The 13027-nt window shown below is 46.1% G+C and overlaps 1 protein-coding gene across 1 annotated transcript; it reads right to left on the minus strand.

Moving 5' to 3' along the window:
• Window positions 1–3299: 3299 nt before the first annotated feature.
• On the minus strand, window positions 3300–12085 carry GCM1 (glial cells missing transcription factor 1). The gene is made up of 6 exons (XM_009638775.2): window positions 11987–12085; window positions 9946–10198; window positions 8636–8748; window positions 7545–7673; window positions 3645–3899; window positions 3300–3575 (listed from the first exon to the last, which is right to left on the minus strand). Exons 1-6 carry the CDS (start codon window positions 12083–12085, stop codon window positions 3300–3302), a joined length of 1125 nt encoding a protein of 374 aa, XP_009637070.1.
• Between the last annotated feature and the right edge of the window lie 942 nt (window positions 12086–13027).

Genomic DNA, 13027 nt, shown 5'->3' on the forward strand with positions numbered 1-13027 from the left:
CCCAAACATGCTGCAAAAAGTAATTTTTGTGAAGGTCAGACCTGGGATTGGTGTCTTCACATTTTGAGCCAAATGGATATAAATTTGGCACTATGTTGACCCACCATGCTGATTGTACCGAAAGTGGAGGGAGTTGCTGCCAGCACAGAAGTCACTGCAAGAACATGGAAAGGTCAAACTGACTCTGGCAGCTTGTAAATCTGGAAAGCCTTTCTGCCTTTAACCTTAGAAAAGTCATGAAGCTTTAGTCTCCTCTTTTTTAAAAAGGAAAAACCTGTCCTCCTTGAGCCCGAAATGTGTTCCTCTCAGGAATACACTGGGTGCGACGAGCACTGCATGAGCGGGGGCTGCGGGTCCCCCAAAACTGCGGGACAGGCCTGGGTGCACAGGATTACAAGCATGGGAGCTGCAAGAAGGCACAGCCCTGCTACGACAGAGAGATGCTGAGTGGAGCTGTGCTCGCAGGAATTTCATTTTGGAAGACTTTTGGTTCAGACTTAAAGGCAAACCAACAAAAAGCTTTCCGCTTCTCAGCCAGGAAGACAGGTTTGTGAGGAAGCCTGTGAAACTCGGTAACTGGATGGACACGGCCCATCCTCAAAGACTTGAAGAAATGGTTGATCTGCAGGAAGGAAAATCAGACATGAGGGAAAAAATGCTGACAGAGTTGGGATTGGGACAGTGAAGCCATTGGAACAGATTATGGGATTGGTTCTCAAATCCCCTTTGCTGGAAGGTTTTAAAAATGGAAGAGGGGATTAGTGGGTGTGAAGGGAACTGATGGTACTTTGGTGTGGGAACAACGCCCGAGGAGCCTCCCAGCCACACATTTGTGTGGTACCATTGCTGAAAGGCGATGCTGGCAGGGGTGCAGCAGAGGGTAAGGAATTCAGAGGAGAGGGAAGATGAGAAAGAGCAGGATGGCAGCCGGCAGGGTCCATGCCCTGCCCCATCCCTTGTCCCTTGCTGGTGTGACCGGTTTTGCAGACACAGAGGAATCTCAGCTATGGGACACACAGCCCCGGGGACATGTCTGTCCCTTGTCCTGCAGAAGCACAGTGCTTACGGCTCCTATTGATTCCCCTTTTTCTGTCTTAAAGGTAGAGCTTGTTATTACCCTTGATCAAAGTTTCCGAGTTGCTGATCCAGAGTCATCGTAAACCACACAAAGTTTGGTATTAGCGTGGGACCAACTCACAGACTAAATAGGATTTTGATGAACTGACCTTCACACACAACAGTGGACTGTTATTTTGTGATCTACATTTAGATTTTTTTTCCACATAAAACAAATGGCTACACATACCCTGTTTCACAAATTGCAATAAACATTTTGAAACAGTCTATAAATATAATTCGTTCTTGTCTCGTAAATGTCTCTGAACTCCACCCTTCACAATGAGAGTGGTTTCCCTAGTAACTAATATATTCCAAGTCTTTTAAAAAAAGAGGGAATCTAAAAAGATGAAAACAAGAAAAAAAAAAAAAAGACGAATGATAAGACCGAACCTGTTTGATGGACACAAGATATACCACAATCTGAGGTACTGTGAAGTTTTTATTGCCACTTGTTTTGTAATATTGTCCTCCCAGACTCATCCCAATAAAAGGTCTATTTTGCCTCGGACTGCTGGGGCACGGCTTGCTCCGCAGGCAGGGTACAGTTAGGACTGCCAGTTGGGCAGCCCAAGGAGCCAAGGTTCTCCACCTTCATGGTGGTTAAAGGAACCAGCCATGAAATGTGGCTCCAGACATGACACCCCTCAGCTCTTCCTTGTGGAGGTGACAGCAGGGATGTGTGTCAGTGCCTCCCTCTGTGGGGTGAGGGCCGGCGGCCCCTGAAACCCAGCCCAGGGAGCAGCAGAGGCTGGGCATGCAGGGAAGCCACGCAGATGTAAATTATGGGAAAAGATAAAGGAATCTTTGCCAAAGGTCTCTGAGCTGGCCACTAAATTCAGGCAAGAAAATTCATATCTGGCACCCTACTTTTTTAAACAAACTTAGGGAACTGCTGAAATATAGCTTATGGTAGTGGTCAGAAAAGGGGGTGATGTATGGAAATGATGCTGAAGGATTCGTTACAGTCTGCAGTGAAAGAAATGAAAAGTAGCTGGAAAAAGCAGCAAGGCACCTTGAATATACACGTGTGAAACTCGGTTCAGCCCTGCAGAGAAGGACTTAGGGGTACTGGTGGACGAAAAGCTGGACATGAGCCGGCAATGTGTGCTGGCAGCCCAGAAGGCCAACTGTGCCCTGGGCTGCATCAAAAGCAGCATGGCCAGCAGATCGAGGGAGGTGATTCTGCCCCTCTGCTCTGGTGAGACCTCACCTGGAGCACTGTGTCCAGCTCTGGAGTCCCCAACATAAGAAGGACATGGTCCTGTTGGAGTGGGTCCAGAGGAGGGCTACTAAAATAATCTGAGGGCTGGAGCACCTCTCTTACGAGGACAGGCTGAGAGAGTTGGGCTTGTTCAGCCTGGAGAAGAGAAGGCTGCGGGGAGACCTGATTGCGGCCTTTCAATATATGAATATAAGCCAGCCAGACAGAGACTTTTTAGCAGGGCCTGTAGTGATAGGACAAGGGCCAACTGTTTTAAACTGGAAGAGGGTAGATTTAAATTGCTTAAGGATGAAATTTTTTCATGAGGGTGGTGAGACACTGGAACTGGTTGCCCAGAGAAGCTGTGGATGCCCCATCCCTGGAGTGTTCAATGTCAGGTTGAAAGGGGCTTTGAGCAACCAGATCTCATGAAGGATGACCCTGCCCATGGCTGGGGGGGTTGGGCTAGATGATTTTTGAAGGTCCCCTCCAACCCAAACTGTTCTGTGATGATTCTATAAAATACATTTGCAGGGCTGGTGCAGTGGAAGGACTTAGATCACTGCCCAAAGAAGCTGGAAGAGTTCAGAGGGCCACACATGACAGTTGTGGTCCTTGAGGTCATCTGTATGCACCTTCCACAGTCACACACGCTTGAACAAATTGAGTATTAAGGGAGATTGCAATGCTACCAAACCAGAATGGCAGCGAGGCAGCCTGTAAGAAGAGCTGATACCTTTTATTAGATTGATGAAATAGTGGGGGAAAATATGACAGTCAAAAGAAAAAAAAGAACAAAGACAAATCTTCAAGTATCAAAGCCCCTCCTGAGGGCTGCAAGAGCAGCTGAAGGGGTAACAAAGCCCCTCCTGAGGGCTGCAAGAGGAGCTGAAGAGAGAATTGGCGTGGTAGCACTTCCACATCCGTGTTGCAGCAGGCCCATTGCCAGAGGAGGAGGAGAGAGGACGTTTAAACCTGGTCACCGTAATGGGTACAGGTTAAAAAACATGTCATCGTTGCAGTAGCTGAGACCCATATGGCGCCCTCCTTCGCCCCCGTCTCCTTGGCTCCCCCTCAGAGCCGCTGAGAGCTGGTGGTGGTGCTGACCCCCTCCCCGAGGCACAGGGTAGGGCGGCGGCGGCAGGCAGCTGCTGCTGTAGCCCAGCAGAGATTTCTCCTCACAGGATTCATCCCCCAAAGGGCCAGCGTTAGGCCTGAAGGGGTCATGGCCGCCCTCTGTCACGGGCAGGACGAGCTGGGTGCCGGGGTGGGCACACTGCTGGGGGTCAGGGGCTGCACAGGGCGGGTTGGCCACGGGGACAGCAGGGCCATGGCATGGCCTCCCGGTGCTGGGGGTCTTCCCGAGGGCCAGGCTCCTGCTCCATGTCGGCACCTCTCCGGAGTCGCCATCCTCCCCAGCTGCCCTTGGGTATGGCGGTTGCCCAGAGGAGCTGCCCAGCATTGGCTCCCGGGAGCTTTTGCTTAAACGTCCCCCAAAATTGGCAGAGAGCAAGTAAGCGTCCGGCTTGGAAAGAAGCAAAGGCAAAGCCTCCCGCGTCGGCATTGCACCTGTCAGAGACTTGGGAAAGCAAGGCGTGGTTTAGTAAAAAAAATTGTCAGTCTTAGCAGCATGAAATAAAACCCATCCTGCATGAGACCCTCACGAATGCCATCAGTTAATACTGGCAACAAAGCAGACGCCAGAGCGGAGCCTTCTTGCAGAGTAGCGCCAGTGGTTTTTAGGGGGCAAACCAAACAGGGCTCCCAGATCATGGATCTGGGTTTGTTTCACCATTTTTTTGCCCAAAGCCTGTTTTACACTGAAAGAATTGTTAGGCCTCGCATTCACAGCCCTCAGGGTCCGCTGCCAGCGTGTACTGAAGAAGCACCTGAAAATGAAATTATGCTAACACGTTTGACGCTGCAGAATTTTTTTTTTTCTATGGAGTCTGGAAAAGTAAGCATGATTGTTTTAAACTGATTGTTTTGAAGTGGTCTTTTCTCTACAAAAACGTTATGCTTCAGATTTTCAGGACTATTTCTAACTGCCAAATTGTCCTATCTTTACATTTTTTTACCCGACAAACAGAAATTTAATTTAGGCAGGGAGCAGCACAGAAGAATGATTCTTCTGGGTTTTTTGTTCTGGATATTTCACAACTTCCTTAATTGCCCTAATTGTTGGATTATAATTTTGCAAACTTTAATTCCTTTCCAAACACTCATTCTCTGCTATCATTTCTGATGAGTACTTACAGGTCTCTCTTCTTTGTAATTTTGCTTTTGCATCCATTTAATTATAGTGATTTTGTGGACTGCCTGAGTAGCAAAGCTCCTTTCAGCTGTTCTCCACTCACCAAGAGAATAAATTCCAACAACCTGATGTAGGACCCAGCCCAACTTCAGCTAAGGACCTGCTGACGCCATGGAGAAAACATCCTATGTACTACTTGCTCTATTTTGGGCTCATACCTTTTTCTAAAGTTCTCCTCCCTGGTCTCTCATGAGCACATTAAAATTGAATCTTTTCAGAAGACTTTTTGCAGATGCAGGGACACAGGTTCCATGTGTCAAATGAGACTCCTCAGTTAGTTTTGTCACAGCCAGTCTTGGCAGAATGCAAATATGATGGATTATTCCCAAGAAAAACCTGCTGGAAACCCATAAACTGGAAAGCTAGCTGAGGGTAAATGGTATTACTCCAACCAGCTAAGAGCAGGCTCTACAATTAGATATTTATGTCATCTTCGGGCTGTTCCTACTCCCACACAATTCAAAGTGAAAACACCAGGAAGATGTAGGAAGGGAAAGATGAAGACATGTCTAACAGGGAACTTGACCTTCATAAGACCGGTAGGCTGAGGTTTAAAAGAAAAAAAGCCACGTGGCTTGGTAACATTTCCTAGGTGAGGACTATTTTAGTGTTCATGGGGACAGAGTTAAACCAGTGATATAAAAATGATTGTTTCTGTATTTGTTAGAGATTTACACAGTGGCTCAGCTGCTTTTTCTTATGCTTGTTTCCCAGGCGCTTGTGTCAAAGAGGCCAGCACCAGTCCGTCTAGTACTCTTTGGCTGCCCCATCCCAAGCGAGTGTGTCTCCATGAGAGTCACTCCTGAGCTCTGGTTTTTAGTGTCCTCCTGAGTATTTCCAGTAGAAACAGCTGCAGCTCCTAAATTTATTTTCCATTCAAATGGGTTTAACTTCCTCTATTCACTCTCTTAATCTACTTCTTGGGCTCCTGAATCCCCCTGCTTCCCCATGTCGTCCATTTAAGAAGTCTGTCCCCACCCAGCCCAATTATCCCTTTTGCCTGTAATTGAAGGGGCATTGGCTACTACCCCAAACACCAGGCTGGGGAGGATGCACTACCTCTAGCACATCGAAAGACAAACTGCACATGAAGACCAGTGATGTAACACAGCATTTGCAAGGAGGGTCACTGGGGACAGCCTCACTGCTCTGCCCTGTTCCCCCCATCAGGCACGCAGCAGTCCACGGGATCTCTGTAGATGCTTTCACAAGTGTTTCCACACCCAGAAGAGCTGATGTTTTAACATCAGTGCTTCTGTAAGTCCTTCAGAGCACTCTTCTGCCTTCAAAGCCCTCCTGGATATCCGGGGAGCAAGCGGGGCACACCAGGCAGAGGTGACGCACCTTTGCCTTATCAACCCTGGCAAAACTCAGCGGGGACGAGCAAAGGTGCAGGGAACCTTTGCTTTTCTGAGGCACATCCTCCATGTCAGTGGAGTACCTTGGGACACATGTCAATGTGGAGAAAACAAGACCTCCCGCTGTCTCTCCAAGGGTGGGACAGTGCCACCTGCACCTGAGGGTGCCCTCACAGTTCTTGAGGGTCTGCAGGTGGCCAAATCCTGCTCAGGGGCAGCTGCCCTCCAGGAGAGCATCTCTCTCCGTGATGAGCATTAAGTCTGTGAATAAAACAATCCAGGCCTGCTACTGAAGTAACTGGGTTTTCTTAAGTAAAGGTTGGGGGACTGGAGGAAGAAGGAGTAAGGATTTCTGGATTTGCCTTGTTAATGACAAATTTGTTTTGTTAAGATACCATACACAGTATATAATAGGCATATCATATAGGTGATGTTATATAGAATCATAGAATTGTTTAGACTGGAAAAGACCTTTAAGATCATCAAGTCCAACCATTAACCTAACACTGCCATATATTGTATTCTATAGTAAAATAGTATCCTCTGTGTGTGTGTGTGTGTACCTGTACACCCATACACAAATCTTCCTCCAGAGTTCAGTCATTGCCAAAAATATTTCCCAGTTTTCAAGTGTTCATTTGTTGCAATTTTCTCATGGGGTGGTGCAATCAATATTATAAGTTAAAGCCAGTTAAAACCTACTAGTATTCTCCTTCAGTGTCAATACTGATTAGACTAAATACCTAGTTACTTTATTCCCAGATTTCTTCGTAAATAGTTTAATTTCTGGAGCAGCACTAGCAAAGAACTTGTAGGAACTTTTTCTAAAGACAACTCTTGAATTTAAAAGAGCTGAGGCTCTAAAGCTATGTCCATGCTGCTGAACAAAATGAGACCAAGGACTGTTGTTGGTAACACGGACCAAGGGCATGGCCTGGCAGTGTCCACGCTACATCCTGGCCTTGGGCGACCTCTGGACCTGAAGTGAAATGATGCAAGGGCTGTGTTGCAGCCCACCAAGGGCTATTTTTCACAGCATCATCTTGAGATTCTTATTGCCTGCGGCTTGCAGCATGACAGCACGTAGGGGCACAGGTAAGTTCAAAGCAAGCTGTGTATAGAGAAGGGACCCAAACCTAATGCAACATTGTCCAAAATCCTGCCAAGCTCCCTGGCACATGCTGTCGTCCTGACCTGTGCCTGGGCATTTTGTCTGTGAGCAAGAGTTAGCACCGGCCAAATCCATGGCAGGGACCATGTGAATAGTGACACGGCTGAGCCTGCCCTCCAGCCCTGCTTTGTTTACCAGTAGATACGTAACCCCCGGCTGCCACCAGGCCCAAAGAGGCTCTGGACTGGGGGTGCTGGCAGTGGGTGACAGTGCTGAGCAGAGCAGGATGCTCAGGACAGCCCTGCTCCTTCTTGGCCTGATCACGGGGAGGCAGAATGCAGAGATGTAAAGCCTGCTTCTACCCAGACTCAAAGCTCCACCATGCCTGGGACCATGGATCACCAACCCCCACAATTTCCTTGACTGATAGTTAAGAGTTACCTTGATCTCATGGATTCTTTTTAATTTTGGAGAAGAAGGAGAAAAGGCTGTCTGTGATTTTTGGATTGATCTTCTTGCTTCTGCTTCTAGTTTTGTTTCTGGACGTGGATGGTCATGAGCTCCTTTGGACTTTAGAAAGGAATTATGATATGTTAAAGTTAGAAACAACCTTGTTATTAATCTTAAGGGAGCAGAATTTGTAGCACAGGCCAAAACCACACATATGGCCTGCTTTAATGCTTAGTATTTAATAAGACTAATTTAATGTGAGCTCAGGTAACAAACATATCTCAGGTGAAGTGTGATGGAGTAGAAATTCCCTGAAATCATAAAACCAGTGCACCACATTTATGTGCAGAAGAGACTCCCCACACTAGAGCCTCAGTTGAAGCCACAAGGTTTTCTGCAGCCTGGCTACAGTGTTCCTGCAATCATTTCCATTCTTCTCATACTTCAGACGTGTTTATCAGAACAGTAATTGCCATTCGCTTCCACTGAGAATTAATTTTTTTTAACCCATACATAAGTGAAAGACTGGAAAACAGGAGACAGTTCAGTGGTTATGGTACTGAACTAGGACTACAACTTCCAGAAATGCCCATTATTTGAACACTTGCATACACTGTTTTCCAGATATACATATAATGCAGAGATGGCATTTTTCATAGACGGTCCCTTGGGTACAACCATTTCCTGCTCTAAGATAGCCCCATGCTTATGCGATAACATGGCATTTCTGATTTTTTGAGGATTTGTTGGTTCCTATGTACCTGAGGCAAAGTGCTTCAAAATCAAGAAGTTTTCATGGGACCCTAAATGAAAAATATAATATTCTGTAAAATCATAGTAGCATAGGCTAATTTAGGTTGGAAGGGACCTCTGGAGGTCTAGCTCAGGCAGGACTAACTTCAGAGTTAGATCAGGTTGCTTAGGACCTTGCCTACTCATTGTGAAAATTTTTCTCCTTACGGTCATTTGACCTTGTCATATTCAATGACCCTTATTTGTTGGAACAAAAAATGTCCTTAATCAATCTTAAAAAACAGTCTTTAAAATTAACTTGCATAATGTAAGGCAATTTTTATACCAACCTGAAAAAATATGAATTGGCCTTCATGCCTCCAGAAGTTGGTAACTGGGTAACCACCATGGCCTCGGCAGGAAAGGAGCCGCAGGGGTCCATTGCAGTTTGGACAGCATTTCCCTGGAGCAAAGATGGTGGTAAATATTTTCTATGCAACACCGATCAGATGAATCCCATGTGGTGCACTGGTGGTGGATTTGGGCTCAGAAACTATGCTGAGAAAAACTATGCAAAAAACTTTCAAACATAAGCAAAAATCAATATAAGCAAACTAATAATTGCCTTTATTCTGTTCCATTATTAAATATAACTGGCAAAAATTATTTCTCTTATAGATTTATCATCATTTTATCCTTTACTAACATGGTCAGTTTTACTTGTTTTTAACTTGGCAGTGTCTGGAATGTCAATGTGCTCTTGTCTGATTTTTCTGGAAGACATTATTCTGACCTCAGTGAGTGCTTGACTAATACCTTTCTTTAGCCACAATGTTCATCAGATCCAGAAATCAGTATGTGCTAGCCCTACTGAGCAATCAACGTTTTCTTAGAATGGTCTCATTAAAAATATGCGTGCAGGTCATGTTCTCTATTTCACAGACTCACAGAATGGCAAGGGTTGGAAGGGACCTTGGGAGATCATCCAGTCCAACCCCCCTGCTAAAGCAGGTTCACCCAGAGCAGGTTGCACAGGACATTGTCCAGGCGGGTTTTGAATATCTCCAGAGAAAGAGATTCCACAATGCCCCTGGGCACCCTGTTCCAGTGCTCTGTCACCCTCAAAGTAAAGAAGTTCTTCCTCGCGTTCAACTGGAACCTCTTATGTTTCAGTTTGTGCCCATTGCCCCTTGTCCTGTCGCTGGGCACCACTGAGAAGCATTGTCTTGCTCTGATGACATGACTGTGAGGCCTGTTTTCCAGTCATCATAGTTCAAGAGTAACTTCTTCCCTGCAAGACTTGCCTTCTGAGTTACTCTTGGGCCCAGGCAATAATGAAGCCAACACTCAGGTCGGCAGGAACAACACAGCTTTCTCAGTAGCCTCACTCATGGGCCTGAGAAGGCTGGGAATCAATCTCAAAACATCAGAAATAGAGATTAAAAAAAAAAAAAAGAAAACAAAACCAAACAAGCAAACAACTCCTTCCCCAACAGTAAGAAATATAAAATGCATTGTTCCAAAATCCAGATTTGCATTTGAATATAAGGAATGTCAGCGGGAAGGTTAGGTAATCCAAAGGGTATCCTCTACTTTGAGTTCTTTGATGTTGTGTCCACTCATGAAGTGCTGTATAATGAACAGCCATGTTCATACTCACGCTGTTGTTTTTGTCTAGCTTTATCACAGATGGCTGGTCTTAGGTAGATCTTCCTCCCATCCAAGGTCGAGCAATTGTTGCCGCAGATCACCACCCCGAGGCAGGACTTTTTTAAGATGCGAGAGTTGTGGTTGTTGGTGTTTCTCATTGCCCAGCTGCTGTGGTGCCTCTGAGCGTTTTTATCCTCTGAGCTATAGATATGTTTTACGTAGGAATCTGGCCATTCTTGAAACCAGTCTATCTGTCTTACGTCCTGGTGAGAAACCAAAGCAAGCCATGTTTTAGGTGGGGGAAGAGAAGAGATTATGCAGGAGCCCAGCAGACCTGGTCCTCTGTTGGGTGTCCTCCAGCCTGGGTGACTCCAGCACCACAGCAGGTGATGCTGGTGGGCAGGACAGAGCAGTGGAGAGAAGGCAGAAAAACCACAGCACCCTGTGGATCCCCACGGGCCCCAAAGCATCAGGAAAACGTGGCCAGGAGGTTGTTCTCACCAACCCATGGGCCCAGCTCAGTGCAAGGCTCCCTGGAAGAGGAAGGTGGAGCACATGATGTAAGATTGCAGATGTTTTCCTTGCAGGCAGCAGTCACTGCCTGACTAACTTCTGTTAGCTTTCATGCCAAAGGTCCTGCTTTGCCTTTCAGACTATTCACAGCAGTGTTACGCTGAATCATTTGCCTTAATTTGGCTCAGCTTGCTAGGAAAAGGGCAAATACTGAATCAGATTGAGACTATGGCCATATTTGTAGGTCTTTAGTTCTGGACTTTGGTTCATTTTGGCTTAAGTGCCATGAAAGACTTCCATGGTGATTTTTCTGAAGTCCAAACCAAATAAAATCTTGGGCAGGGTTGTTTTTTTTTTCCACTGCTATGGACTAAGCAAAAAAAGCCACAAAGACAACACTGTAAGGAACAATAAAAATAAAACTCAGGGAAAGAAAAGACAAATGATCAACCGCACATCACCTCAATGGGTACAGTTAACACAGTAAAATGCAGTAAGCTGTAAAGCACCTAACATACCTGCTGATGGTTTTGAGGGAAAAGATCATTGTAGGGGTACAAAAACTTAGGAATTTCCTTGCAATTGCTGATACCAACCACCAAGAGCCACTACATCAGCAAAAACATCAACTGAGAAGAGAAAAACTCTTCTGCTCCCCCAGGAGTCATCAGATGGGATAGGGAAGGGTGTGGAGGAAGCCTCCAGGCTGAAACGCAGGTGAAGGTGACCTTGGGGTGGAGGGCAGGAAAGGAGGCAGCCTGGGACATGGAGGCTTTGGGCGAATGGCCATGACATAGTAGGGAAGAGACTGGGATCAGGTAAGAACACAGGGTTGGGAGGTGAAAGGCAGAGCTGGATGGTGAAGGACCCCAGCAGGAGGAACCTGGCACAAATACGCTATGGTCAGGGACAAGGAGATGGCATTGGGGTGTGGGGTGCTGTGGGCTTTCAGCAGAGACCATGGATGAGATTTTTAGGTAAGAGGACTAGAAAAGGGCTGAGGGAGGGAAAGATCGCTATTCTGCCCCTCAGCAAGCCTCTGTCCACATGAAGCAAGCTTTTCCTTGGTGCTCACAACAGGAGCATTGCGTCCATGTGGAAAGCCAGCCCGCTCGCCTGGAGCCCAATCTGCAGTGTTGCAAAGCAGTCGTGGGTGCTGTGCTCATTTCTCATAAAGAACTACCCAGGGCAAAAAGCAAGTCCTGGGCATCTCTAATTCAGCAGCCACAGCAGGAGACTTTTTTTCCCCCTGCTTTCTCTGCATCTTATCCACCAGCGAACTAGAAAGGCAATACATCTGCAGTATCACTATTTTTCATCTACTAGCAGCTCTTTCAATAATGCGTTTAAGGAAAAATGCCTGGTGACGTCAATATTTTGCTCAATATTTTCTAGCTTTTCAGGAAAACACTGTCCCATACCTCAAGGTGGAAAAGAGAATAAAGGCAATGAGGCATAGATGACTGAGAGAGCATTTAAGATCAGCGGTGGAGAAGATTGGTCAGAACTGGATAAATTTCTAAAACAAAGGCACATACCTGGGGAAGTTTGATGTCATTGATATCCCAACTCGTCATTTCTCCATGTCGGGAAGAGGAGTCTTCCTGCTCCATAACATCATCCGCACCTTTCAGCATTTTTTAATTCCTTCCCAAAGTTAGCAAGAAAGTTTCTCCTGGCTGCTTTTGAAGTTGACTGGCTGTCAGCACTCTCAAGCAGTTTACAACCAGGAAGCTGTTTCCTGAAGCTAAATGATAGAGAGGCTGCTCATTAAAGATAAAAATCAGTGTTCTTCTGCCAGAAAAACTTGTTCCATTAAAAGTTTTGCAAGCCAGCAATGCAGTGGAAAATACAGCTTAGAGACAGCCTGCGATGTTACAGAGGCATCTCTAACAGCAAGCAAACCATGCCTTTATCATCTGTTTTGTTTTGCTCGGTCTCCTCTGAGACCAAGTTTATTGTCATGTAACTCTGCTCGCAGGCTCTTTGTATATCTGATCCGACTCTGGCTCAATATTTCCAGAGCCAAACTGATTGAGCAGCTCGGTGGCTGCTGCAGGCTGAGTCGCTGCTTACCCGTTAGATATTTCACACGCTGCATGTGACAAAGGTGAGCAACAAGAAGGGGTGGCTACATCATTTCAGATGAAATGGCACTCAGCCGTTTCATGTACTGTTGGCATCTCCATGACCGTACCAATTGCACGAGGGAAGCGTAGAAAGGGAGGTTGGGTTACCTGCATTTTCCTATCTCAACAGCAGACTGAAGTAAAAAAACGCACCAAGTTATGTTTGTTAAAATCAACAGTTTTTGCCCGAAATCTTGTAAAGCAGGCAGTTGCCCTACTCTGAATTTCAGTGCCAGCCAAGCTTCATACCATATCCTCAGGGAGCCCATGCATGAAAAAGTTTTGGGGTTTGTTTCCTTTGGCAAAGAGAGAAAAGGCAAATGAGAAAATGAATGGGCCAGTTTTCTCTTTCTGGAAACTGGGAAAGCTTCAATGGTTTCAGGAAGGCCACTGTAATTTATGCCAATGAAGGATTTGCTAAAGACTACTGGGTAGTGGAAGAAGTAAAAT

The sequence above is a fragment of the Egretta garzetta genome, unplaced genomic scaffold (assembly GCF_000687185.1).
Source record: "Egretta garzetta isolate BGI_Z169 unplaced genomic scaffold, ASM68718v1 scaffold415, whole genome shotgun sequence".
Taxonomy (NCBI): domain Eukaryota; kingdom Metazoa; phylum Chordata; class Aves; order Pelecaniformes; family Ardeidae; genus Egretta; species Egretta garzetta.

Bases quoted from the DNA above. Each gene is read 5' to 3' on its own strand.
- GCM1 (XM_009638775.2), bottom strand. From the start codon at position 12,085: ATGCTGAAAGGTGCGGATGATGTTATGGAGCAGGAAGACTCCTCTTCC. The intron at 10,199-11,986 runs GTATGTGCCTTT...GTTTCTCACCAG, and splicing joins ATGACATCAAACTTCCCCAG to GACGTAAGACAGATAGACTG. The intron at 7,674-8,635 runs GTTGGTATAAAA...TCCTTTCTAAAG, and splicing joins GCCAATTCATATTTTTTCAG to TCCAAAGGAGCTCATGACCA.